Source organism: Micropterus dolomieu, linkage group LG18 (assembly GCF_021292245.1).
Source record: "Micropterus dolomieu isolate WLL.071019.BEF.003 ecotype Adirondacks linkage group LG18, ASM2129224v1, whole genome shotgun sequence".
NCBI lineage: Eukaryota > Metazoa > Chordata > Actinopteri > Centrarchiformes > Centrarchidae > Micropterus > Micropterus dolomieu.
In genome coordinates this window covers 10,128,210-10,155,737 of record NC_060167.1, presented here as the reverse complement: position 1 = coordinate 10,155,737, position 27,528 = coordinate 10,128,210, and the positions used below count along the sequence as shown (strand labels likewise).

The window sequence follows — 27,528 nt, the reverse complement described above, 5'->3', positions numbered from 1 at the left end:
ACATGTCAACATATTTTCAAAGTACAAAAATATTGCAATCAAAAGCCTGCTGAAGAGACTTTTGTGTGTTAGTATGTGTGTGTGGGGGGGGTCCAATCAGATGTTTTTATCTTTTAAGAATGTCTCGGTGGAGATGTTTGCAAAGCACTGCTGGCGTCAGAACACTCTATCAATGTATCACAGCTGCTTTACAATTCAGTTTATCTCTCTGTCACTGTTCTCAACTCAATTTATCAGGGAGTTTGTTTGAGCTGTACATCCAGCGCATGTTTCTGATACTGGGAGAAAATGGCTTGCCTCAGAGATAGCTAAACAGCTTTCCAAAGAAGGAACATAAAGAAACCATGTGACAGATTTATCTAATGCCATAAATTTTAACTGGTTTTTATGTATCCCTGCCTTTTATGCGCCCATTTGAACGGTGTAATTGAACCAGTAAACAACAAGACATTTTAAATACCTGATCTGCACTGGCAAGATACTTTTCTGCATGTGAATCAAGTTGTCACCGGGTAATTTCAGATCAAAATTATTGGTTCAATTGAGTGAATGTGTGATATACACTATGTGTTCAAATAAGGTTTATGCACATTTTTTTTCCCCACCAACGATACTGTGGATGAAAGACTGCCAATTAACTCTGGCTATGTTATTATGTAAAAATAAAACACAAAGAAAAAAAAACATTCAAAATTGCACACAGAAAGACACAACTACATTTGCTGCTGTGTTGTAGCTGCAGTAAAGCTATGTGATAGTCTTGATATTTGCTGTGTTTGTTTACTTGTAGCACTGAAACTAATCTGGAGCCTTGTCCGCAGAGTCAACCATCTATGGAAGTCTATCTGTGAGTGATTTCCCGCTTGAGTGTACATGTCAGGACAGCTACGTCAGGCTTGCATCAAACAAGATTAGAACATATAGCTTTTAATTGAGAATACGCCTGTGATGGCATTCTCACAGATGCCTGGAAAGCACCTTTCATAAACCTAATGTACGGTATGCTTCATGATGTCTACAGTGATTATTTCAGTGAGGTAAAAAATATCTCAAGTAAAACAGGCAGCTGATCAGACATGCCAGGCTTAACATACCAGAAAACATGACAGGATACAGGCATAAACTTGAATACATTTAAGAATAAGAAACACAACATCCATAGATTACTCACATGGAGACTGTGGTCAGTAAAACTATATCACTGCCAGGCATTTGTGGCTATGATTTCTGTGGTCTTTGCACTTCTGGCTGTGCTTACTCTGCTGTGACTCTGTCAACCAGGGTGAGCTTCAGTAAGCTTTTTTGTTAACAAATTAGGGCCATGCTAAAACAAAATGCAAATAATCTAAACATGTTTGGCAGACAGTGCTTTTTTTTGGAAAAAAACGGAAATGAGGGATTTAATTTTGCATGATGCTGTCTGGCTCAGAATGCCTCAGTCTTTATCTTGGTGAGGAAAAGGATTTAACCAGACCATATAAAATCCCAGCTGAGATTCTGGCCTCCAAATGCAGCCCAGTATCACAGTTTTCTCAATAATTATAAGGAAGATCCTAAATGAAAGGAAGCTCTAAGACTTCAAGCATATTTCAAAGGAGATATTTCTGAAATTTAAAAGAAAATTAGATTTGAAAGCCTTTGGTTGGCTGGTAGTAAGGATAAACTGTGACAATGGCACAATGCTCAAAAAAAGGTAATAAAAAAGAATGTAGGAGCTTTTGTTGTTGCATGGCAAGCTCATCATCTCAGTTACAATTAATTAAAGCACTTGTCTAATTTCTTTAGGTACCTTGGCTGTTGTAACACAAATACACTTAATATTTAAGAGATCTGCAAAGAACAACATGTTGGGAGAGGAAAGACAGTCAAAGCAAGCTACTTCATCTGTGCTCATCATCCAGACTCTGGCAAGTTCATTAACATTATAAAATGCATCAGTTGGCAATGTTCTGAATCTTCTTACTCACTTAAAAGAAAGCAGAGCTCAGAGGATGTGATGGCATTTAACGGAACTGTATTTTACAGTTGATTGGTGCAGTGAATTAGCAAACTCAAAAAAACAAATGTCTACCATTCTTTAATGCCAAGAATACTCAAGAGGTATGTTACACTAAGTGCTTGGTGCTGCATGAAATGCAAACTCAACTCTGCTGTAACATCTGGTTTCAATACTCTATACTGGTTTGGGCTTAACTGATTTTTCACAGGGGTAACAACCTATACAATCAAACTATAAAATGGAAATCTATAAATGTATGTATACTTAATGTAAGAAATTCAGCCTGTGCCACTTGCATCTAAAGCAACAATAACCTAAAAGGCGATGTTTTTTTTTTGCAACTACACTGGGGCTGCGTAAAAAAAAGAAAAGAAAGAATTCCAACAGTTTTGTGAATCCAAAATCAAGGACTGAAACAACCTTTTATCTTAACTAGGACACCTCTATTTTCACTCTATGGGGTATGAACTTTACTTATTACTAACAGCAGGAATTGTTGTCCTTATTCATCGAACGGTTTTCACACCTTCAACTAACAAGGCCTCTCTTTTTAGGTATGTGCACTAGCAGAACAAACACTTAAATATGTGTTGATTGCTGTAAAATATGCTGTCGTTACTTCTAGTACTAACTAACTACTTTAGTTCTATACACAAAGATGGTGAAATTCCCTTCAGACTGCCGTGTGTTGCTTGATAATGTTCCATGCTTTGATCTCTTTTTTTCCTGATACGTGTTGGTGCAGGTTGCAGTATTATTCAGTATCAAGGTGTCCTGTTTCTTTTGTATTAACACCTAATTAGATTGTCTAGCCAGGTCTGCTTGACCCCACCACAAACTTTACTGAGACTTATAAAAAGGCAGTAAAACAGGATTCAGCTCTATTTAACTCTTCACTCTATCCATCATTCATCTATCCATCTACTATTAAAAGCTTTAAGTTTACATAAAGCTGCCATCGCCTTATTCACAATGTTACAATCCATAGCCACATAAGCCTTTAGAGGGTGAATATGTGGGCAGCTTTGTCAATACTTCAGTTTGCTTAATGGGACCACTGACATAACACTGTGGCTGATCAATCAGGGTCCACCACACATGTGCTGCATCAACAGGGGAGACAGAGACCATGAAAATCTGATATCTCTGTTGGCTTTTGATTTTAAATGGATAAAGGGGGATTAAACAAAGTGTTCAATTTATAAATCAGAGGGTATTGGAGCACAAAGAATGTGCAAAACGGGGAGATGATCGAGCCAGGTTCAAAGTTACTGGAGTGTACCTCAGCTAATAAAACACTAAAATGCTGAGGACATACTGTATTACCAATAGGTATTATACAATATAAGACTACACCTCATTGACATGTCATGTTCACATTACTACTTCAAAGCAGAGACTTAATGCACTCTATGGTGGTTGAAAAAGTACCCATATATTTATATAAAGCATCAATACCACTCTGCACTATACAATACTTCACTAGAGTAAAAATACAAAAGAATTATCAGCAAAATGTATTTATAATGTAATGCATTTTAAGTTGTAAGTATCAAGAGTAAAAGTGCACACAGGGGCCCCTTTTGAGAATTTGAGTATTATAACTGATGCATTAATACACAGTTTCTAATGATGCATTGCATTTTGTAATAATCAGCAAAGTAACCTATAATTTTCAGACTACAATTTTCCCTCTGAAATGCAGTGATGTATAAGTATAAAGTAGCAGTGAATTACAAGTACTTCAAAATGTACTTAACAGTACTTGAGTAAATGTAGTTATAGTCCTGTGTATACTGTATTGAAATGTCTGCATAATAGCGGTGTGCCTGTGGTCTTTTTTAATATATATTGGGACTTTTTTTTGGGACTGCATCTGGGTAAGATGCAGTGTAAAAACACGTCAAATTAAAAGGCCTCCAGAACATCCAATAGTAACTGGTTCTTCAAAGCTAACTGAGGTATAGAAATATGTATTGAAGTGGACATCAATCATTGTGCAGGTCAGCTCTAGTAGATATGTAAACAGTTAATTACTCAGGTGAGATGAGTGACTGCCACTGTCCTTGTAGAAAAAAATTCAGTGATGGGCTGTTGTGCAAAGCTTAAATAATATAGATGAAACTAGGGATAGGATAGCTGATCAGAAAAAACAGAACAGAACATTATTTTTACACTACTTTAGCAAGGTTTTACATAACATTTTCTCTGATTAAAGATCAAAATGGTACACTATTTTGGTCTTTATCAACTTCTGAGGGAAATGTCCGGTATCTTAGCTGCTAAAGGCTCCACTATGTTCACAAGCTAGTCAATAACTTTGTCTGTGGTTTGGTGCCTAGCAAGTGGTGCACACTGAGTTTTTAGAGCTTTTTCACTGAAAACAACTTCCTGTTAGGGCCTGTGTCCACCAAAGCATTTTTTTACTAGCTGAAAACACCAGCTGCTGTTCTCTAGGGTGCGCTTTGGATGTGCTCGGTGTGGTGTTGTCACGCCCCTCCTGCACTGTGACTGGATGGCTAGGAAAAAGTGACAGTGACGAGTGCGGCGTTTTTCCCAAAGTTGAACATTTTTCAACTCTCGGCGACCGGAAAAAAAACGCTCAGCGCCCAGCGCGGAAAAGACGCTCAGTGCCTTGTCACGCTGCTGCCGTTTTTTCCATGTTCTAAAAACGTGCGCGCTCCCATTGCAATGAATTGAAAAAAGACACTGGTGTCAGAAAAAAAACGCTTTGGTGGACATGGGTCCTTATGGCCAAAATGACACTATAGGAGGGGTGACAATAAACCAAAACAGCAAAGTTGCAGGCTGACCTCCTAACAATGAGCTTAAAGTTGCTACAAAGCAGAGGGGAGCTACAGATAAGGTCACCTTATTTGAGCTGATATATAGCTGTGCTAATGTACTGTTCTCAATTTCTTCTAGATGTTTATACATTTGCGTTTAGATTGAGTGTAAACAAAGCATTCACAGATAATATTTGTGCTCTCCTTGTCTCCTATCTGTTGCATTGGAAAGGTCTGTGATTTTTATGCTAATATAATGTCTGCCAACAGGGATGAAAGCGTTGATCAAGATAAATTAGATGGCAGGTAGGGTTAGGGTTATAGGCAGTTAGTATAATGATCTAGTATAATGATCTATGAATGATCTGTAATTTTCTGCAGTTATAGATGTTTTTTGCTGTAGCTGGGTGGGGGGTGCAGTCAATGCCAGGACCACCACAGAGTTTGTGACATCTAGGCTACCAAATGTGCAGCAACTTTCTACTAAAAGTTAACATGCTCTACGGGACATGTACACACTGGACATAGGTGCTATTACTGTGCTCTTAGCACAGTGTCTTTGTTTATCTGGACCCCAATACTCCAATTATGACTTACTGAGAATAAGAAAATGAATAAAATCATCATTTTTGATTACCTTTGATTTTCATTAAAAAATGTGCATGTGGGCAGCGTCAGTGGGAATACATAACTGTGTAGGATGTAAATGGGCAAATCATTTGTTCTCTAAGCATCCATATACATACATACATATATACACACACATATATATATATACCCTAGTGGGTCCAGGTGGACTTAGGCAAGGTCCTTAACGCTACCAGCCTACCTCAGGCATGAGTGAAACCACAAATACAGTCCAGGTCGCCGAGGTCAACAAGGTCCACGTCAGATTTTAGGGAACCAGGGCAACCTGATGAGCTACTGAAACAAGATATTCATGGACTAGAGCGGAGAATATGGATCTGTTGCAATGCTACTATATAACATCCACATACATGGATACTGGAATGCTTGGAAATGTACAGGATCAACAGGACACTAATAGCCTTCATCAAGAACTCAATGGATCTGTGGAAAACAAGTCTGGAAGCCAACTCAAAGCCAATTGCACAAGTCACCAACAAGTGCAGCATATACCAAGGTGATGGACCATCCCCGCTGCTGTTCTGCATAGGCCTGAACGCCGTCAGCCAGATCATCATAAAGACTGGCTACGGATACCGGTTCCGAAGTGGAACAACCATCAGTCACCTCCTCTACATGCATGACATAAAGCTGTATGCCAGAAATGAGCAAGACATTGACTCACTGATCCACACTACCAGGATCTACAGCAACGACATTGGAATGTTGTTCGGACTGGACAAGTGTGGTCACATGGCATCAAAAAGAGGGAAGATGATCAGAACCGAGGGGATTGAACCAGAAGGCCACAGTGCAGATGTTCAGGACACCGGAAACTATGAGGAGGCAGCAAGTAAATCCACCACAGCCAAATACCTACAGAGAGTAAGGCAGGTCCTAAAAAGTCAGCTGAATGGGAAAAACAAGATCCGAGCTATCAACACATATGCCCTGCCTGTCAGATACCCCCTGGTATAATAAACTGCCTAAAGGAGGAGATAGAGGCTACTGACATCAAGACAAGAAAGCTCCTCACAATGCATGGAGGGTTTCACCCCAAATCCAGCACCCTGAGACTGTACACCAAGCGTAGCGAGGGAGGCCAAGGGCTAGTGAGTGTCAAGACCACTGTCCAGGATGAAACAACAAAGATCCAGGAGTAAATCAGGAAGATGGCCCCAAAAGATGAAGGGCTTAGTGAGTACCTCAGGCAGCAGAAACCCGAGGGTGAGGACAAGGAAGATGAAGAACCTTCATGGAGGGACAAGCCGCTGCACGGCATGTACCACAGACAAATAGAAGAAGTGGCTGATATCAAGAAATCCTACCAGTGGCTGGAAAAGGCTGGACTGAAGGACAGCACAGAAGCACTAATCATGGCGGCACAAGAACAGGCACTCAGTACAAGATCAATAGAGGCTGTGGTCTACCACACCAGGCAGGACCCCAGGTGCAGACTGTGCAAGGATGCCCCTGAGACAGTACAGCACATAACAGCAGGGTGCAAGATGCAGGCAGGAATAGCGTACATGGAACGCCATAACCAGGTAGCTGGCATAGTGTACAGGAACATCTGCCATGAGTATGGGCTGGAAGTCCCAAGGTCAAAATGGAAGACACTTCCTAAGGTAGTTGAGAATGACCGAGCTAAGATCCTGTGGGACTTCAAGATCCAGACTGACAAACTGGTGATGGCTAACCAACCAGACATCGTGTTGATCGACAAACAGCAGAAAAAGGCAGTAGTGATAGATGTGGCAATCCCAAGCGACAGCAACATCAAGAAGGAGGAACAGGAAAAGCTTGAGAAATACCAAGGACTGAAAGAGGAACTAGAAAAGATGTGGAAAGTAAGAGCAACAGTGGTGCCAGTGGTAATCGGAGCACTGGGGGCTGTGACCCCCAAACTGGGAGAGTGGCTACAGCAGATTCCAGGTAAAACATCAGAGGTCTCTGTCCATAAGAGTGCAGTCCTAGGAACAGCTAAGATACTGCGCAGAACCCTCAAACTCCCAGGCCTCTGGTAGAGGACCCGAGCTTGAGGATGAAAATTACCACCCCGCAAGGGGTCAGAGGGGGATTTTTTATATATGTATCTATGTATGTATATATGTATGTACATATATACATATATATATATATATATATATATGTATATATAGATATAGATGATTTGCCAAAGATTATATATTTTCCATTTTATGTATTTTTGCATATGCTATAGTACCTAACAGTAAACATTTTCACTCAACTTTTCATGAGCAAAACCAAACTCTAATAATCAGCAACCTGTACATGCACAAGAAGCCAGATTTTGTTTTGATAGAGAGGTAGGAGTGTCGCGATAAGAATTGAAATACCGCGCTATTGGTCAAGTCTACCACGGGGATGGCAAGCACCGCAACAACCGCAGTGTTCATATTGTACACTTCAGGGCGTGTTAAATTAATAAATTAGTGCTTCAAAAGTTCCACAACCGTAACAAGCTATGTAATGGTTCAAGGATGGATCGCCGTGGGCTGTATGTGACCCGACTTCAAACTCTGAAGCTGTAAGTGTTGCCGTGTTGCCGTGTTGTTTTACTGTTTATTTTAAAGGTTAGCTAACTTGACGTAAGCATATTGCGCGGCTAATGTGGCTAGCATGCTCGGCGATGTTGGATTAACGTTGTGATCCTGAGCGACATTCCAGAGAAACTGTGGACAGTAAGCCTCATTTGAATCTCACTAACTAAGGAGCATAGTGTGTCAGAAGCCTGCAGCTGTTTTTCATGTTGTTTTCTGTGTGTGTGCGCACGCGTGTGTTGCTTTGGTATGTAAATTGACTTGATAGACATGCCCTGAAGGTAATGATATAGCTAAGTCTGAAAAAGACACGGTCAAACTACAAAAAGGAGTTTGCTTGGCAATGTTGTTGACTAGCATGCAGCAGCTAGCTTGCTCAGACCCTAAAGCTGCTGTTAGCGGCTCGCTGTGCAGTGAGGTGACAGATATAGACACTCTTACTCTGCTATATGGCACCAAATTACTTCACTGATGAAAAATGCAATAATACCGCATACCGCGCTGTTGAGCTCCAACATACTGCCACTGTGGAAATTACTTCACTGCGACAGCCCTATAGAGAGGAATAAAATGATGGAGTTCTGACACAGTTGGGAACATTATAATGGTTCATTAAGATACACTATGTCAAACACTGCCTAAAGGGAACAAAGAGGCCACAGTTAAAGTAAGGACAGAAAATTAAAATGAACAATATCACAGGCACACTGCTAAAGATCATATGAAAGTAAAGTGTTTCAAATTCCGGCAGTCTTCTCTCACAAGTTTAACACAAAGCAGTACAGACTAACTAAAAATAAACATATTAAATATTTTATGTATTATATAAAATATTTCTGACTGCATTGGGATGGAGGAAAAAATAGAGGCTGCAAGTGTCAAAAGTCATTACCTAGATTCAAACACACCTTAATTTTCTATTGCGCCACAAGAACTTTGACAAATATGTAAGAGATTCAATGAATATATCTGAATAATGAACACAACAGTACTATTTTAATCAAAATGGTGAAACACAACAAGTGGTGCAAGTTGTGTAAATTTGGGAATATGTAGATAAAGACCTGAAAAAACTCAATCTAATACATTTGCAAGTTTTCTGCTTTTTATAGTAGTTTTCAATTTATTCAGAAAAAAACACTGACTAATATGTAAAGAAAACAGATATCCTGACAATTTTATTCAAAGCAATAAAAATAATAACAAGAGAAAAAATAAAAAGTAAAATATTTAGCTTTTCTAAATCCTTTTTTTCTTCAAAATTTGCCTTCTCATTAATCCGTCAAGATGACATGATTAACAACACCAACTCAACAGCTACACAGAGGCTGCCCGTGTCAATTGCTGGGGTCTCATGGCATTTACAAAAGAACTTGATTGCATAGATGCAATCTCGACTTTGAACACCCTCAGAGGCTCTCTGACGATAACTACCATGAGGAGAAGCTGTCATGGCTGGAAGTATGACTCACACCAAGCACGAGAATGATGTCCTGAATGAATATCCTTTGGCCCCACTGGGAGTGTGCCGTCCTGCTCTTCTGATGTCTTTGAGTGTCTTGGACCTAGAGGTCAGCATCTCATTTTACACGGACAAAAATCTATTACAAACCCTATCTCTCTCAACTTGCCTTAAACCCACTGGGGAGGAGAGGCTTTTCTCTAATTGTTTTTTCCTTGACTGCAGAGCTGGCCTGGTTATGAGCGAACCAAGTCCACATTATGGCTCTGGTGAGTGGCACTAGCGGAATGGCCGTTGGGAGAGTCGGGACATTTCCCAGTGGCCTGAGGGCCGTTTTGGCCTGCCGTTAATTGTCAACTTCACCAGCGGCAGTGATAATATGGCAAGCTTTTTTATAATCTAGCAAGCAGGACAATCAGCACATCCACCATGTCCCCATTATCTCTCTCTGTTTCTCTGCCAGTATTAAGAGCTTCCATGCAGCTGGCCACATGTTTTAGCGTTTGTGTGTATAAAGCCTTTTCAGACATGGAGCGACCCTCCTTCTGTGTACGCTTTTGGATCCGCGGGGTCTCGATGCGCTCCTCCTGTGAACAAACAAGCGCTCCGCGAGGAAACATCGCTCTATAGGTAGTAACCATGGCAACAGTTTGTGTGCACTACTGAATCTCTGCAACTGTACTTTCTTTATAGACGAGGCCTATAGAAAACATTAAATAGCCTATAGGCTATCTAGTAGAAAATATTGAAAGATAGATGTGTTTATTTTTGTGCTGTTTGCTTTATGGATACCAGTGACTGAACATTGTAATCAATATATATATATTTTTTGTAGGCTACAGGAGTGCTTTTTCGACTTTTGCATTATAGGCGTATTTAATTTCATTGTTGTAGGTTATGTTCAAGTTCAGTGAACATGTGTGATATGATTGACGCTTTTACCCTATATAAACATAAAATTTCAACATTTGAGCCAACTCTGTATATCTCATTCTATTCTTTAAAAGTCTTGCCTAGGCTAATTTTTGTGTCTAGCCTTGTACATTTGTATGTGCTATGATTGGTGTAGGCTATTTCTGGAGTTTTTGAGGGTGCACCCATTGCCATAGCATACCTTGAAAACTTAGGCTACTTAAATGATCAGTCCCAAATTTCAATAAATGAACATAGTGGCAAAGACTATACCTCATTTGGTACATCAACAAACAGGTTTAGTCCACAAAAATTAGTGGTTTTGTGGTTTGTGTGAACAGTATGGCCTGGGATGGACTCAAATTCCCGACCTAAGTTATTGTGCCAGTCCGCCTACTGTTGATTGATACAGTACAATCGAAATTTGCTATTCTATACACAAGTGTCAGGTAGGACAAATTTTATGTTTCCAGTGGCATTAACACCTACTTTTTTTCAAATAAATGGACTGACCAACCGCATGTTTATCAGTCAACGATAGGGGCTTTAGTTATGTTATAAATGTTTTTCGGCCACTCAGTAAGTTCTTCACCTCGTCTTGGGTCTTTTATTTTCATAGAACAAAGTATCATGTTCAAGGCCATGTTGAAGTCCCTTTGAAATCGACAAAAGGCTCAAGCAGCTCTCATGGCTGTTCACTTTTCCCTGTGAAATGGCAGGCTGCAAATGCCCATGCTGAAACGCCTCTTCTAGCAAATTGTTACACTGAAGCAGCAGTATCCGTTTATAGCATCTCTCTGCACTTGCAGTAGTTCTCAAAACAAGAAAACAGTTACAATGGTATGGCTGTGATGGCAGCAATGGTGCACACTTCTAAGTATAGACTTCAGATGGATTCACTGTAAGATATTAAAAGACAATCTGACCATCTTGTTCTGTACACTATATTCGATCAGAATGAAATTTTCCTTGTTCCATTTTGGTTATAATTTCAACAGAATGCTAATGCAAATGCAATGTTTTAGCCACTTTTATGTGATGCACTTGCAAAACTGCTGAGGGTTTTTTTGGCCCCATATGTCCCCACATTCTCAACCATGTCTCCTCTATCATGTATAATGTCCAGCAGCAAGAAAGATAAAAAAGCTTAACTCACTGCTACCTTATCGCCCACATTGAATGACAGTTCTCTAGAAATTATATAATATTTCAAAACAACAAGTATTTCTCAGTGCAAAGAGCATCTCCCTTAGTTCGCCATAAAAAATTTCCTCAACAAATATAGGGCAAAGAAATGACCCACGCACATTGGGAAATTTATTGACTTTCCATTAACACTAAACCTAAAAGGGTCACGAAACAACAAAATCTATCCAAAAGAAAGAAGTGACCAAAGGTGAATTTTAAGTTTTTCACAAAAAAAGGACAGACAGAAATCTAAACAAACCAGAAAAAATACACCTTTAAAATGAAGACCCCTCCAAGAAAGAAGATGGAAACAAACCTGATGAAGCACAAATATAATGCTAAATTAACATTAACATGTAAACATATATGAACTTCAGTCTATAAATATTTTCCTTCTGATATAAAATATGTGGTTGCACTGATTAACCTTATAATACTCTGATGACCTATCCGGTGTTTTTTGCCGAGGCTTACTCATGGTATAGTCTCAAGCTGTCATCAAACTGAATAAGAAGCGGAAGAAAAATGATGGATGGATGACTGAATATAAGCCATGACCACAGCCTTAAAGCAATGGTCACATCTCAAACTAAGAAGTGAAAGAAGCTCATCGCTGCAGTGTTTAACTCACTAGCATTCTCACATTTAAGATGAAAATCAAGGTTTGTTATCTTGTTATACAAGTCACCTCAAACATCACAATAAAGAAACTAAAGCAGATATTGCATGTTGTTGTTGTTTTTTATTCTGACAATGCATGGCTTCATTTGTTTTCTGCCAAGACATCCCATCTTCATGTACAGTGTCTGCTTGTAGCAACTAAAGCACGATTAAAGGCTTTTCTGGTCATGTTAAGGCATTTGCAGCACTTGTTTAAGGTTAGGGTTATGCAGTGGTGACTTGTAGTACATGCATGTTTACTTCATCAGCATTTAACCGAAACCACAATCTTTCCCTAACATTAACCTTAACTCTGTTACCACCCACAGGACTCACTTATTGGGGAGAAAGTTGCCTATGAACATAATCCAGGTGGTGATTTCATTTCTCACCAGAACATAACTGGGAAAACACATTAGTATTATATAAATGCCATTGCAAGGAGACCAGGTTGAACCTGATATGTGGCATTAGACATTTTCAATTTGTAATGCAACTATCTAACAAGTTGATAAGAAAGAATTTCTGCCTAATGCAAAGACTGGGAGCAAAAACCAAGCCAACCATTTATAACCCTAACATTATAAATTGTATAAACACTTTCATATATTCACAAACTTTCAATATGTTCAATGTGCTGCTTCACAATGGCAAACTCCACCAATGACGCCAGAGCTACACAAGATATATCTCTGAAATTTCTAATTCTGTTATAATTTACAGCTCTTTTTAAAAAAACGTTTAGTGTATTTCTCTTTATACAATAGCAGTTTTAATGTTATTAGTGTTATTTACATCATTCACCAATTGGAAACACTGCAATTTGGTAAAGGGTTAGATGACTATGAGGATATCTACAATTTTAACCCCATTTTTCAAATCAACAGCCTAATTCTGGTAAATGGCCACCCAAGGAAATGAACAATACCTGGATTGCAGTATTATTGTATAACTCATGTTGCTGCAAGGTTGCAGTACTGTAAACAATTTATTATGGATTGCCAAAAATAATCTTTTTTTTTGGGGAAAGGGGCAGTTTGGCCCCAGGCAAATTTTCAATGGGGTCAAGCCTTGTTTGAAGGGATCAATAACAAAAAAACTGACCTAAATATTTTGTCGGTTCATAGTTGAGATTTTCTTTGTGGTAATAAAATTGGAAAACAATATAATTACTCTCTTCCTAGTTATTAATATTTATTTTAAACTTGTCTAGGTCAAATATGTTTCACAAATATTGTCTGTATCCAACTAAAGATGTAGTGGATGAGCCCCTAAAGTATTGGCTCTAATCAGTTCTTATTAACTCCTGATGGAAAAATGATGGATCGATGATGACTGTTAACAAAACTAAATTTGTACAGCATTCAATATCAATGTCTCCTTGTTAGCAGAACATGGACTAAATTATAATTTAGTTAATTTAGTTATGTTATGGTCTTCCCTTAGATTTAGTTAATGTTATGTTGTAGTACTTTCTGTGAAACGCAAAAGACTAGAGCTATATGAACCAAATGCAGTAGTAGGCAAGGAAAAGTTGAAATATAATTACCACTTTCCTAATAACTTCCGCATCTTGTATCTTGTTGTCTTCACAACAAAAGATTCTATATCAGAGTTTCTCAAATTTAGGATCACTTTCATATAGCGTCACTAAATCCAATGAAACTACCTGGCAGCACTACAATTTGTTTGACATGTTTTTAAAGAAAAACTAAATTGAATAGTTTAAATAGATATATCATGCCTCCCATAGTTATGAATTGTCACTGATAGAGAATTTGGTAAAAAAAATATTAACTATACTCATTCTTAGCCTAAAATGTTCAACAAATATTGTTACACTGACTTAAAATATAATGAAGTGCTGTCTCCTTACTGCAGCCGGAATAAGTTTAAAGGCACAACATGAAATGGGCTAAAATCATTAGAAAGGGCCAAATGATTTCCTTAAACAGCTGGACACTAGTTTTTAGCAGACATTAGTCTAAACTGTATTAGACTTTTGACTAGGATCACTCCATTATTGGTTTTGGTCTTTTCATGGGATTTGTTGTTAATAGGAAAAATATAAAATCATGCATACAACATAATAAGTAAATTAATCAATAGATTTACAAAGCAGTTCAGGGTTCACATTATGTCACTTATTTGTATGTGGATATTTTTCCCCCTTTACAAGTAGGCTACATCTCATCACAATTTGTCCAAATGTACAAACAATGAAGTAAACAAGTAAATAAATATATAAAGAACTAAATAAGTAATTGTTTTGCTTCTTACGTGCCCCTGGAGGACCTCATATTGTGTTGAAGCAGAGTAGGGGCCACCGCTAAGACTCTTCTGGCATAGAAATGACTTCCACCTCTAATGCAAATGTCAGAAAGAGGCTCTGATCCACTCCTAATCGCTAAGTAATCACTTTCTTGTTTGATCCGTCTGTGATAGTAAGAATGGATTTCAAAAATCTGGAATGATTCTGGTAGGGAGATTATGAATTTTCAAGACATGTTGAAAATTGGAAGAGCTACAGTAAGCCTTAAAAAGAATGAAGCAGAAGCGGACTTTGCCTTCAAAATTAAAACCTTTTCCCAGATGGCCATTGTTCATGGCATTGTTCAACATTTTTAGATCTATATCATTAACTATCATATTTCTCCTTAAAAAGACCTTAATTTATTTTACATTATCTTTTACAATATAAACATAATTATGTTTAATACTGTTTAATCTAACAAATTCCTTAAATTAAAAAATAAAAAAATGAACAAAGAGATTAAAAAATATAGGTCCCATGTAACACTTTTGTGATGCATGAATGATATACTATATACCCTGATGCTCATGTTTACCATAAAGATGAAAACATGTGATGTAACTATTAGAATATATTTAATCCTATTGTCATGGAGAGAAAATGAGCCAGTAGGGAAAAACCAAATGAACTCGTGGAGAGTTTTTCCCGCATAATCATTTGTTGAATTACCTAATTAATTAGATACAGACTATGCTTTTGATAGATACCTGGGGATCTCTGGGAGATGCTAACAATGAGCAGGCATTATTCACTACTAGCAGCACGGAAACAAAATATCCCATTGTCATCACAGTCACTGTCATTAGCAGCACAAGCTCTCAAACAGGCACAGCAATGATCAGTCCCATTGTTGCTATTAGCATTTGTGGATAAAAGGGGACTCATCTTGTAGTTTGCTGACATGAAGTGTGTAATTATCATTCCATGTATAACAGGCTGCTTATTTGCCCTAGTGGCATCCTCAGAGGAAAGGTTGTGGTGCAGTGATCCATATCACCTTATCTCCAATTCCCCTTGGGGCACCATTCGGCATGGAGCAGCAGGCTAATAAAGATGACAGAGGTTTGTGCCACTGTTTAAAGGGGCAGACCACATTTTTTTGTAATCTACAAAAGAGGATGTGTAAATGTATTTGAATTCAAAGTAATAAAAGTGATTTCTAATTTTCTTTCAGATAGGATAGTTAGCTGTCCCCTGTGGAGACAGGAAAGTCAGTCATAGACAAGGTTTTAATGTGTGTTAATGTGCCCTAGCTTGTCATATCTAGTATTAATGTCATTTAAAATTCTACTATTAATGTAAAATGTGAAAGAGCTCACCTGTGAGATCTGATATTAATATAATTAGATTTGGACACAAAGCTGGAGAAGACAATTACAATGAAGTTTACTTGACTATTCTTTGACTAAAAGGAACAAAACATGTATACATCTGATTTTGATTTATTGATCATAACTCTACTTTTTTTGATTCCTATTTTAATTTAAATTTTTTTTACTGACGCTGTACGGTAGATCAAGAGATGCCGTAAGGGGCTGTATCTGGATGGTCGTAAAAAGCAAAAAAGGACATGTTAATCTATATAAGATGCTGTTCAGGTTATACATTTTGCTGAATATATTATGTTTATACATATTTAAGCTTACACATTTAATGCTGGAGACTAACTTCCCAATTTCTTCTTATCCACTTTGTAAGACAATTGAAAGTGTTTAAGGCGTATTGCTTTCAAAGGGCACATCAATGTAAAGTTATTCCTTGTAATGGACTTGATGATCAGGGGTTGAACCCAAGTGCAGAGGCCAGATGAAGGCAGGGGGATGCTCAATCAGTCTAATGATGCTATTGTCAAACAAGGTGTCTACAGAGGACAGCAACAAACTCTACTGCCAAGTAGGGCATAGTAACTTAATAACTCGCTGAGCATATGCCCTTATAACAGACAAAAGAAAAACTTGTCAGACTAGTTGTTCTCTAACTAGCTACAGTCGAAGCTGCATTATAGACTAAAAATTAGAGGATATTATTGCCTCTCACCATGACAAACACACAACATGCAGGTTGGCTGTATACAATATCAGGACAAAAGGTGTGTACCATTGTTTTATTAGTAGGTTCGTTCTCACCAGTGCTCAATTATCCTGTGGAGAGATTTGGGGGGTGACGGAAGCAATGTGAACATGCCCCGAGAGCCAGAGCAGCTCCATGGACAGAGGCTAGAGAAAACCTTTGCCTTAGACCTTACACAAGTCCTTCAATCGATAGTGATCTGTCCATGGTACTATTCTTTGTTGATAAGAGGCTGTGGTAATGCATGCAACGATTATGCATGAAGACGAATAAATACATTTAAAGAACCTTATGAGTATGTGTTGTGGAAAGTTTACTAATGTTCTCAGAGTTTCACCAATTATTAAAACATTTTGCATATCCAATATAAATTGCAGTGCAAATTATATCAAACAGACCAATACTTTGCAGTTAGACAGTTTATACAGTTACTGTGGCCTACAGTTTCTCAGACATTATCTAGCAAAATGCAAAACTAGCAAAATCACTGTATTGATCACATTTGATGATGTAATCTAAATTCTAAAACTGGACATTTCCCCAAAGATAAAAATACCAGAAGCATTTCTGTGAAATAATAGTACTCTTACTCTCTTCATAAAATGTTGTCTGCAACCAATTTTCAAATTGAAGATGAAATTTTGATGAAAAAAGACAGACAGACAGACAGACAGATAGGTATATAAATATGCATTAATAATGCATAAATTATGCATTAATCTGCACACATTCATATAGGACTCTACACTACATTTGAACATAAGTGACACAGAAACATTTGAACCTACACAATCCACTTGGGGATTAAAGAGCAGGAAGTTAGACTCCCAAAAAACCCACAGGAGTGTGCTGTGCGTACACACTCAGCATCGAGCGAGCTCTCTTCTGTACTCGCAGATTCCAGTTGCCCAGGCAACCCTGTCTGGAAGATTTCAAACTTGGATTTCATATATAACGCCTCCTGTGTCTCTCCACAGTCAAGAAACAGGATTACTGGCTAGAAAAACATTCCACTTTTTGGTCGAGTGTCCAGTAACCTATCTTTGCCATCGCATTTGGAGGTAACATATGGCCAGATAAAGCTAAGAGAAAATCCTGTGACACACTGTCCACAGGTGATGCACTTTCTTGGAATACTGTGACAGGACAGAAGTCATTTGCATAGCTGTCATATTGTGCTTTGACACTGTCAACAGCTTTAATGGGATTTGTCAAATTGTGGGCCATAAGTAAATCTGCAAACACTGCCAGATGCAATGGAAGAGTTGGGGGCATTAGAATAAGATGAGGTGCAAGTGGAGTTTGTGTGGGCATCAAATGTCTCACTATTTTCCCAGAATACCTTTCTTCCTATAAGTTAGACTGTACAGTTGTAGTCAGGCCAATGTTTTACACGCATAGCGATTTTCACATTGTCAAATATAAACATTATGTTCTCCTCAAATAAGGCATCTGGCCTGTGTTCAAAAACAGCTGGCAAACACCTGTACATGTACACAGATTGTCTTCCCCCAAAATACGGCCATGTAGGTTGTCTGTGCAAGCGGCTTATAACGAACCATGTTTACATTTATTGTTAGGGGTCAGCCTGTAGTGGCCATAGTTATGATGGGAGCAAAGGAGACAAAGTCCTTGTAGGGAGGACTCTGACATGGATGGATGGGTCAAACACAGGACTTTGTTTCACACAGGACACGGTTTGTGTCCCGTGTGAAACAAAAAGTCACTGCTCACTTATTTGAACTTAATTACGTAAGTTGTGACTTACTGTGACTTACTGACGTAACTTAGTTTAACCCAAACCATGAACTTTTTTTGCCTAAAGCCAACCATTTACCAAACCTTTACCTTTGGTGCCAGTTCCAGTGAAGTATATGGGAGGTGCATGGAGAAGCACACTGAAACCTATGCCATTGTTTTTCTGGGAAGGACAGTCTAAGCCATTGCCTTGTACCAAGCGATCCAACAGTTGGGCAATACAATGCCACCACTTATGTAAAAGATTGGAGTAACCTAACCCTGTCTGGCTGTCACTCATCATTGAGTCATAGAGCCTCTGGATAATTGTTGCAGATATAGCAGAACTGTAGGTTAAAAGTTGCTGGATATAAATTGTAGCTTCATTTTTATATATCTACATACAGCTACCAAATTCTGTAAGTTAAAGCCAACTGTTGGACGATGCTCTGAAATGAATCTGTGGAGGCAGATGGCTTCATTAAAATTTGACAAGCTTTCAGTGTTATTAAGCTGATGATTGAGATGTATCACTGTCTTTGGTTATTATCCTTGCTAACCATTATAAACTATTGATTTGGTATTTCTCCAACACAAATACCAACACACTCACATGAGAGGGAAGGAAATCCAAGATCACATATTATCTATTATCCAAATGTCAAGATATTCATTATTTATTTGTCAACCACAGCCTATATATATATATACATATATATATGCTTATTGTATAAACACTAACTATCATCAAATTCAAACACTCCTTGTTGGCAGTGCAATTCATCAAACACTACTTTTCATACCCTTATGGAGTCTTTCTATTTGTTGCTTTAAATAGTTGTCCTTCTAAAACAACAACTGTCCATATATAATTCTACTTTGCATTAAAACAACCAAAGAAAAAAATGTACTTGTATATCATTTAAGTAAATAAGTAGAAAGAGTAATGTACATTTAGAGAGATTATAATTTAGAGAGCAGCTCACAACACTGACATAACAGGAACATTTATATGGCATCTACCAATTTTGTAATAGATATACTGTTCTAAATTGAAGAATAATATATATTTTTTATTGTCTGAGGAATTAAATGAGAAGTCTCAAAATGAAAAGCTGCTTATCTTACCTCAAAATGTGGAGATTGGATTCTAGTATTTTCTGGCTCGCTCATGCTCACATATACCCAGATTATTACAATTACATTACAATTTGTTGTTAATATTGTGTGTTATCTTGTAAAACCATGTATTCATACTGCACAATGAGTTGTGTTTAATTCAGCAGCAGGTAGGATTTGGCTCAGGAGGTAGAGCGGGTTGGCCGTTAATCGTAAGGTCGGCGGTTCAATCCCTGGCTCCCCCTGGTTGCATGTCGAAGTGTCCTTGGGCAAGATACTGAACCCCGAATTGCCCCTGGTGGCTATTCCGCCAGTGTATGAGTGAGTGTGTCCGTTTGAGCACTTAGGCTCAGTGTGTGAATGGTGAATGCAGATGTAGTGTAAAAGCGCTTTGAGTGGTTGAAAAGACTAGAAAGGCGCTATACAAGTACGGAGCATTTACATTTAAATACAGGTGAGTTTGAATCATAATAATGAAATGGACATAGGTGGAAACAGCTGAAGCTGAAGTATCAGAGAATCAGCTTAGCTAGCAGACAGGCCAGTTGTAAATTACAGAAGTGTCTTAGGGAAGAGTCGACACTTGCAGTGGTGAGAGAACATTCCCATAAGAGTTATGTCAGGGAGGATGGAGGAATTCTGTAATGGGCAGAGTGAGGGAGGCAGGAAAACATGAGAGCAGAGACAGTTGCTCCAGTGATTAACAATTAAGCATAGTGCAGTGCGGCACTCAACAGGCAAGCTCACAGACACCGCTTGCTCCACCACTGTCAGCATGGCATACCTTGGCACCCACTGGGAGAGGTCCCATATGTATATACTCATTAGAATGACATAAATTACAACAAGCGCAGCATGAGATGAACTTGTGTGCGTGCACGTGTTTAAGGAGCAGTCTCTGAGCACCACCATGCACAGCCACGCTAACATCATTCTTCCAAACAGGCAGCACATTAGCGCCACCCTATCAAATGATCCACCATTACTATTTGGTATGCTATTAAAGCATAATGGACAGCTTGATGGTATTACATATCCACAGTCCTTAATCCATGCCTGCCAGTATTCACCACTCACTAAAAACATTCATGTGGCCTGTAGTGCAAAACCCTACACACGAGAGGCTTTCATTTATTTGCTCTTGAAGCATTAGCTGCAGGGCTATACAACATCCATTACTAAGGACTGCTCTCACTCTCTTGCGTTCACTCCCTGTCACTGTCTGTCTGCTGATCTTGTGTCATCATGAGTGACTGAAAATGAGAGGTATAATAGGAGATCCTTTTCTGTGATTATTCTAAGAGGGTAAGAGTAGGAGTCATAACAATAGGAGACTCTGAAAATGTTTTATTTAGCTGTTTGGTTACATTTGGTTAACATTCATTTTTGAACATTTAGTTTTTTCTTGTATACTCCACTGTGTCAGGTTAATGATGCATCTCCATACATCAGAAAATCATCCACTTAAACCACAATTCATAAAAAGAGGTACTGTAGATCTTGTAGTTTGGGCAGATTCATTATGCTGGCCAGAATGACCTGCAAAGAAGACTTTGGTTTCTAAAAGTCAAACTGTACATTTATATTTAATCATCATATCACTATGTTTCCCAGCTGCTGTATGGAATACTGTTGAGTATGAAAACTGCTTATATATGTTATCTTGAATTGATGACAGGATTATCATCTGGTAAAGAAAAATACGGACCACTTCTGTTTGGAGTCGCAGCAATCCCTTTAAAAAACATGGTTAAATGGATAGATTTTCATATGCTCTATAAAGTCCTTATAACTTAAAGTATGACAAATGTCCTTATTTGGTATAATAGCAATGCTTTTTTTGGTCACCTTCACCGAATGGGCAATTTGTGGCTAAGGGAAATATTATAACATGATTACTTTTCAACATATTGGGTTTTAGAGTGAGAGGAAAAGAAACAATATATTTGAGGAAAAGAAATGGTTAATTTCACAAATAGTATTATTAATTGTACACATTCAGGAGTGGGGTCTGTGAGATCCCAAACAATGACGGAGTAAAGCCAATGTCCACAACACTAACACAAGGGTTAATTTCATCAAGCAGAGATTAAGAATTTTATGAAAAAGTGTTCAGCTAATGGCAACTGTAAGATGCAGAACAATGGACAGCAGGTCTACTTGCTAAAAACCTTTCTTAAACTCAAGTTAGCTTCTGCAGTGTTGTCAGTATTAAGTTAATTCAATGATGACAGTAGATTATTTAAAAGAAAGTTATCTAAAAAATATATGGAAAGGTCAAGTGACAACTTTAATGAAAAAGGAGGGTATGGCTTTACAATAAAAAAAATGTCATGCCCCAACTACATGCAATTTTACACTTCAGCAGTAATATTTATTCCTAAAAAAACATATTCATGTTTTAGGGAGATAGAAGGAAATACAAAAGGCTTTAATATAATAGAAACCATGGGGTAAATCAAATTCCTTATTTTTATCTCTCTACTTTTAAATTTAATGTTGTGGAGAATTTGAGTTAGTGTGACCTGAGAGGTTCTCTTAAATAATCAGGTTTATCGTAAGTACATCCTAAGAGGTGCTAATTCTGAATGCAGTTTGGATGTGTTATGCATTAAAAATCTTCAAACGGAATACGTCAGGCACCACAAATGAGCACTTGCTAAAATATTCAGTTTATTCAGCCCTCTGTCTGATTGGCCAAGCTTCGATTAGATACGAGGATTCCCCAGGTGAATATCAACCCCAGTTCCATTTGAACAGAAGGTAAAATGAGAAGTCAACAGTATTTAGTTAAATAAAAAGGAGAGATAAAAAAAAAACTTTGGCAGCCAAGTGCCGGTAATTGATTTATAAATTATCAACAGTTGTGCTGAGCAGTGGCCACTGGAGATATGGAGCCGATTTCTGTTACAACCTCTTTGCTTTCCTCATGAGAACATTTAATATGGGCAGCTCTATTCTCAGAGTGGTTATTTAAACTACAGCTATCAATAGACACTACAGATATCTGACAGAATATAAGCAAAACAACACTCTCCAATCTCTGCCTGATTAAATGAAATTGTCACAGCAATGAAAGTGATCTACGATACAAAGGTGAATGTGTAAAATGCCATAAATCTCTTTTTGTCCTACCTTGAAAGGTCAGTATTTGTCTAGAGATGAGTCTAGAGACACTGTTTTATTTCACAATAATAAAAGTGAGAAAGCAGAAGCTACTCTAAAGACAGAGTTCTTGCCTAAGCAATAAACCACTGCTCATTCATTAATGAACAGCAGAGGGTGGAGGGTGAAACCAAGGTGAATGTCACCTTAGTGTTGTACTATACATTCACAATTATCAAATATGTTAAAATTATCAAGTAGTAGTATCAAGCAGAATTCGCCAGTGAGGATTGCATACTGGCAAAAGCCCATTGAAAAGTTTACCTGGGCCGGTTGATTGGTCAGTGACCCAAGATGAGGAGCTCAAATATGAAAAGAATGGATGTTGAATTTGCCAATTTAATTTGCCAGTTTATTAGATGCATATGTGCATTCTAATGCAGTTCAGTAGAACAGTACATAAATAAAATCATTCCTTTGAAGCTCATAATTTCCATTTTCCTTAAATGGCATTATAATATAATGATAAATAAATTGCACTTCCTGTGTAAAGTTGGTGGAGCTACTGAACAGTAAGTCAGTGCAAATTCTAGTATATACTGTATATCAGCAAAGCCACCCTTGCAATGCATCTCTGTGTGCTGTTCACTTGTTTATTTTGGAAACCCATCAGTTTTTCATTATATCACAACTATCATGTGAGGCACAAGACAGAGCAAGAATGCATTTTATGGAATACCCAAAGGCTTGATGAATAACATTTCTGCTTTACAATTTGTCTGTACCACATTATACCAATCAAGTCACCACTCAGCAACTTCCCTAACAACTTGGTGAAGAGTCTGCTGCTTCTACAAAACACATTTATATAGCTCTCAAGAATTATAAGTTCCTTTTTGCCAAAACAAATGGTCAGGCAAGGGTGTTATAGCAGCAGCTGCTACTGCTTTCCAATTCAAGTGCTTATCAGTGACTCCCTTGAAGTGAAACAAATGTTTCCTTTATGAAGTACAATATTTGTTTTTTTATTTGTTTGTTTATTTGTTTTACTGATTCTTACTTTCATACGAAACTTTAAACATGGCAGTTTTATGGACCAAATAAACTTCATCTTGGACAAAGACTGTTCGTTGTTTTTTGCTCCTTCAACAGCAATCTACATATTGGCAGCACTTAGGCAGTGTAGTACACCAACTGGGATTTTAATATCTGTTAGTCGCCAGCTGTGAACTATTAAGAAATGATGGTGATGACCAGCAGATTGAGAAATCAAATTCCCAAGCAACAGCCAGTGGTGCCTCCCATACAGCTGGCCAAATAATAGCTTGTTCCCTAACAACTGCTGTTTGACAGTGCATGCTTGTTCTTCTAACGCAGCCATAAACCTGTGATATGGCTATTGACACTGACCTCTTCAGATGCCGAATGGCTAGAAATGAAAGAAATATTGTAGAGAATATCTCGTGCATTATGGCATTGAAAGTGTAGAGGTTTACTCACCCTGTACCAAACAATCTCTCGAAGCCTTCCGTCGGTTTTGAAGTTACACTTGAGAGTAACAGTCTCTCCCACAACAACAGGAGGCAGGGGCTCTATGGTAACTGTCAAATATCCTGGAAAAAAGGTGGGAAATAATTTCATTACAGTCATGAAAGTCATGAAAACACACATGTACAAAATACATGCTTTTTGTTTTTTACCAGTAATATAGCATTCATGAATTTACAGTACGTGAATGATGTTAAATAAGATTAAGATTAACTGAGTCTATATTAAATAAAATAAAATAATGCCATGATTCATTCTAATGCCATTACGCAACAAGCACTTTCCCACATGGGGATAGGTATCTTGGTAAATAGTACTTCGGTGGTAGTTAAGTGGGGAAGATCATTCCTTTTTCAGTGACCTTGCACAATTTCTTCATATGGTTTGAAGACTCAAACAAACAAACTTTAGTTACAGTGCAACCATTTCTCTAATCTCTACCTAAGACACTGTTAAGCTGTGCTACATGGACTTTGTAGCTGTTATAGCAGTTATTAAATATCAAGATGTAGCATTATCTATTCTGTTTCCTCAAATGCAAATTTAATCTTACTTCAAACTATTTTTTCAATCTGCTTATGATGATTATATAACATAAATGCTTCTCACATTAAATTATTTCCATGGAATTTATCTAGCGTGTTTTGCTGGACAGAGTCTGTTTGAGCTTTTCACCAGTTTCTGAAGGTGTTTGTCCTTGAACAATCATGCTCAGTTAATAAACTTCTGAGAGAAGCAAAGAAATTTCAAGAGCATCACTATTCAGTTCCTGTGAATAATTTCTCTTTCCTCATCAGTAAATATAAAGAACATAATGAGAAATGTCAGAACCAATGAAATAGCAGCATTGGGGAAAATGCATTTAAAGGGTAATGTTACCATTCCTTTTGACAAGGGTAGCTCAGTCATAATCTGCATATGACAGGACCTTTTACATGTAGAAATCAGAGAATCAACTGTCTAATTAGTGCCATGCAAAACACAGCCTGGAGCTTCCCTACTGTAAAATAATTGAAAACACTTACAGTACTTGATAACATGCATTAACACACAACAGCAACACACAAATATACTCGCCAGTAAAAACAACAAAGGGAAAAATAAGAAAGGACGGTCAACTACAAGGGAAAGCTATTCAGTGCTGAAGTTAGACACAGATTCGAAGTTCGACTTCTCTTTGAACAATGTAAGATCTCAACCTTGTTATATTATGCTTTATCACCAGATCTTGGCACAACCATCTACATAATGCTTTACACAGACCTGCAGGTGTAGTTCCACTATTCCATAACAAATCACATACATTCACAAGGTGATAATAGTACAGCATATCAGGTAGATACAAAAACAATAGCCTGATGATAATGAGAAGGCTTCTGAGAAAATAAATACATCCAACAACTGGAAGGGGGCAATTAAATAAAAAACTGTATAGTCTGAAGTAAAAGCAAAACCTCAAATCTGGGGGAAATTGAAGTATCCTAAAATACATCCACCACACAGATCTAAAATGTATCTATGTGGGCTGACTTCCACTGACCGACAGCAACACTCAACATAATAGCAGTTTCAGCACATTCCATATTTAATGAGGGAATTGTATCTTGTAAAATAGATGGATATAAAACAACATAAAAAGGGGACCTCATGGCCAGTAATTATGTTGATAAAAGAACATAAACTGCTATGAGGGCACCAGTATCTCAGAACTATACAGGTGATCCCTGCAAAGAAGGCAGGGAATACTATAGAAAAATAGAGTAATATTGAGACTGTCAAGTATTAGAATATCTAAGATAAACAATACATTCTCAGAAAATGCAAAATATGCACCCTCATATTTAAGTAATAAGCGTCTCTCTAACTCTATAACCCTTTCCTAAATATATAATACTCTGAAACGGTAGGGACACCAAATCAAACCAAATTTTACATAATGTTGCTTTTATATTTATGTATTTATTTTTCTGTAATTTGCTTGCATATACTTTTAGCATGCAAAACACCGAGTGCCTATTAGTAACTAACTCACATACTCATTCATTCACTCACTCATTGTTAGCCTGTTTGGCTCTTTGCGTTCCATTAAAACATATCCACAGACATCACCTGAACCAGGATTATTCAGACACTTCTCTGCAATACTGCTGAAGTGTGCATGTTTTTCCTTGTTATGTTACAGTGACCACATTGTATAGAGACTGTTTGTCCTTTATAAGACCTTCTATGTAAGAATCAATGTGCCTACATAGTTTACAGTGCATCATACTTTGTTGCTCTCCAACAATAAGGATGACAGATCTAAAATGCTGAATCAGGTAATCAGAATACATTTCCAGAATTGCATAGGTTTACATAAAATTAGGACAGTGACAGATTAAGACTGTACTGAATAATTCAAAAGTATACACAATAAGCTGAATGTACAGCAAATGAAGAAGTGCACATGGCGAACTTCTCATCTTAGAAAATGACTACACAATACAGCTGTGGATTTGTGTGGCACAGCAAATCACAGGCAGAAGAGGTGAATAATAAGCAGAAAACTACGTAACTGAGAACCAAATACATTACACTGCAGAAATCCAGTATTACTATTAAAATAGATAGTCTTGGGTATCTGCATTGGTAGACACAGATCAACATGTCTCTCATGTCAGTGCACCTAGATATGCTTATTAAATCTTAATTTAATCAGCAAGCTGAAGAGATCTTCTCTCTAGAGTCAAATTGAATGAATAAACCTTTCCGGAGACTGCATGTCATTAACACAGAGCTGATGCTCTTAGAGAAAATCCTAACCACTTACTACAAACCCACAAGAGGAGCAGCTTGGCCTTGTCAATGTCTCTCTGTGAGTTTTCCACAGAGGTGGTGAAAATTACAAAAAAAAAGTCAACTGACTCTGTGGAACACAGCATTACTCACTCAACAGGGGACAAATGTGTATCTTTAGTGAAGGAAATATTCTGTTATAGATTGTAAAATCTATAACAGAAGAGAAGTCGACACCGAATTCTAGATGTCCTATCCAGTATGTGCATATACTATATATCCTTACACTTGTAAAAATAATTAAACATAATATAGCAAGTAATAAGGGCACATTATTCATAAAATACTATATTATCTATCTATCTACAAATATTACTGTATAAGAAACTAGGTGGTCTTCTTGTGTGGTTGCAGGGATTAATTGTGAACAATTCAATGACTATGTGGCACAGAGGAAAATACAGCATAGCCAATGACAGAAAAATGCTCCGGAGCGTGTGGGGAGGGATGGGGAATTTTTAAAAGAGCAAATTACATGGGTTATGCACTTGTGCCAGGGAAGTTCACATTTCAAATAATCCCTACAAGAAACTGGAGCAGTTGCAGACTGCACATACCAAGACATGGGGGCATAATTCCCACACAATTCAATACCCATCGAA

The 27,528-nt window shown here is 37.8% G+C and overlaps 1 protein-coding gene across 1 annotated transcript in view; it reads right to left on the bottom strand.

Moving 5' to 3' along the window:
• igsf21a (immunoglobin superfamily, member 21a) overlaps nt 1-27,528 on the bottom strand; it is a 261,327-nt gene that overhangs the window by 209,781 nt on the left and 24,018 nt on the right. The window contains exon 3 of the mRNA XM_046075086.1: nt 24,044-24,156. Within this exon, the coding sequence (XP_045931042.1) occupies nt 24,044-24,156 (113 nt within the window). The remainder of the gene's footprint in view (nt 1-24,043; nt 24,157-27,528) is intronic.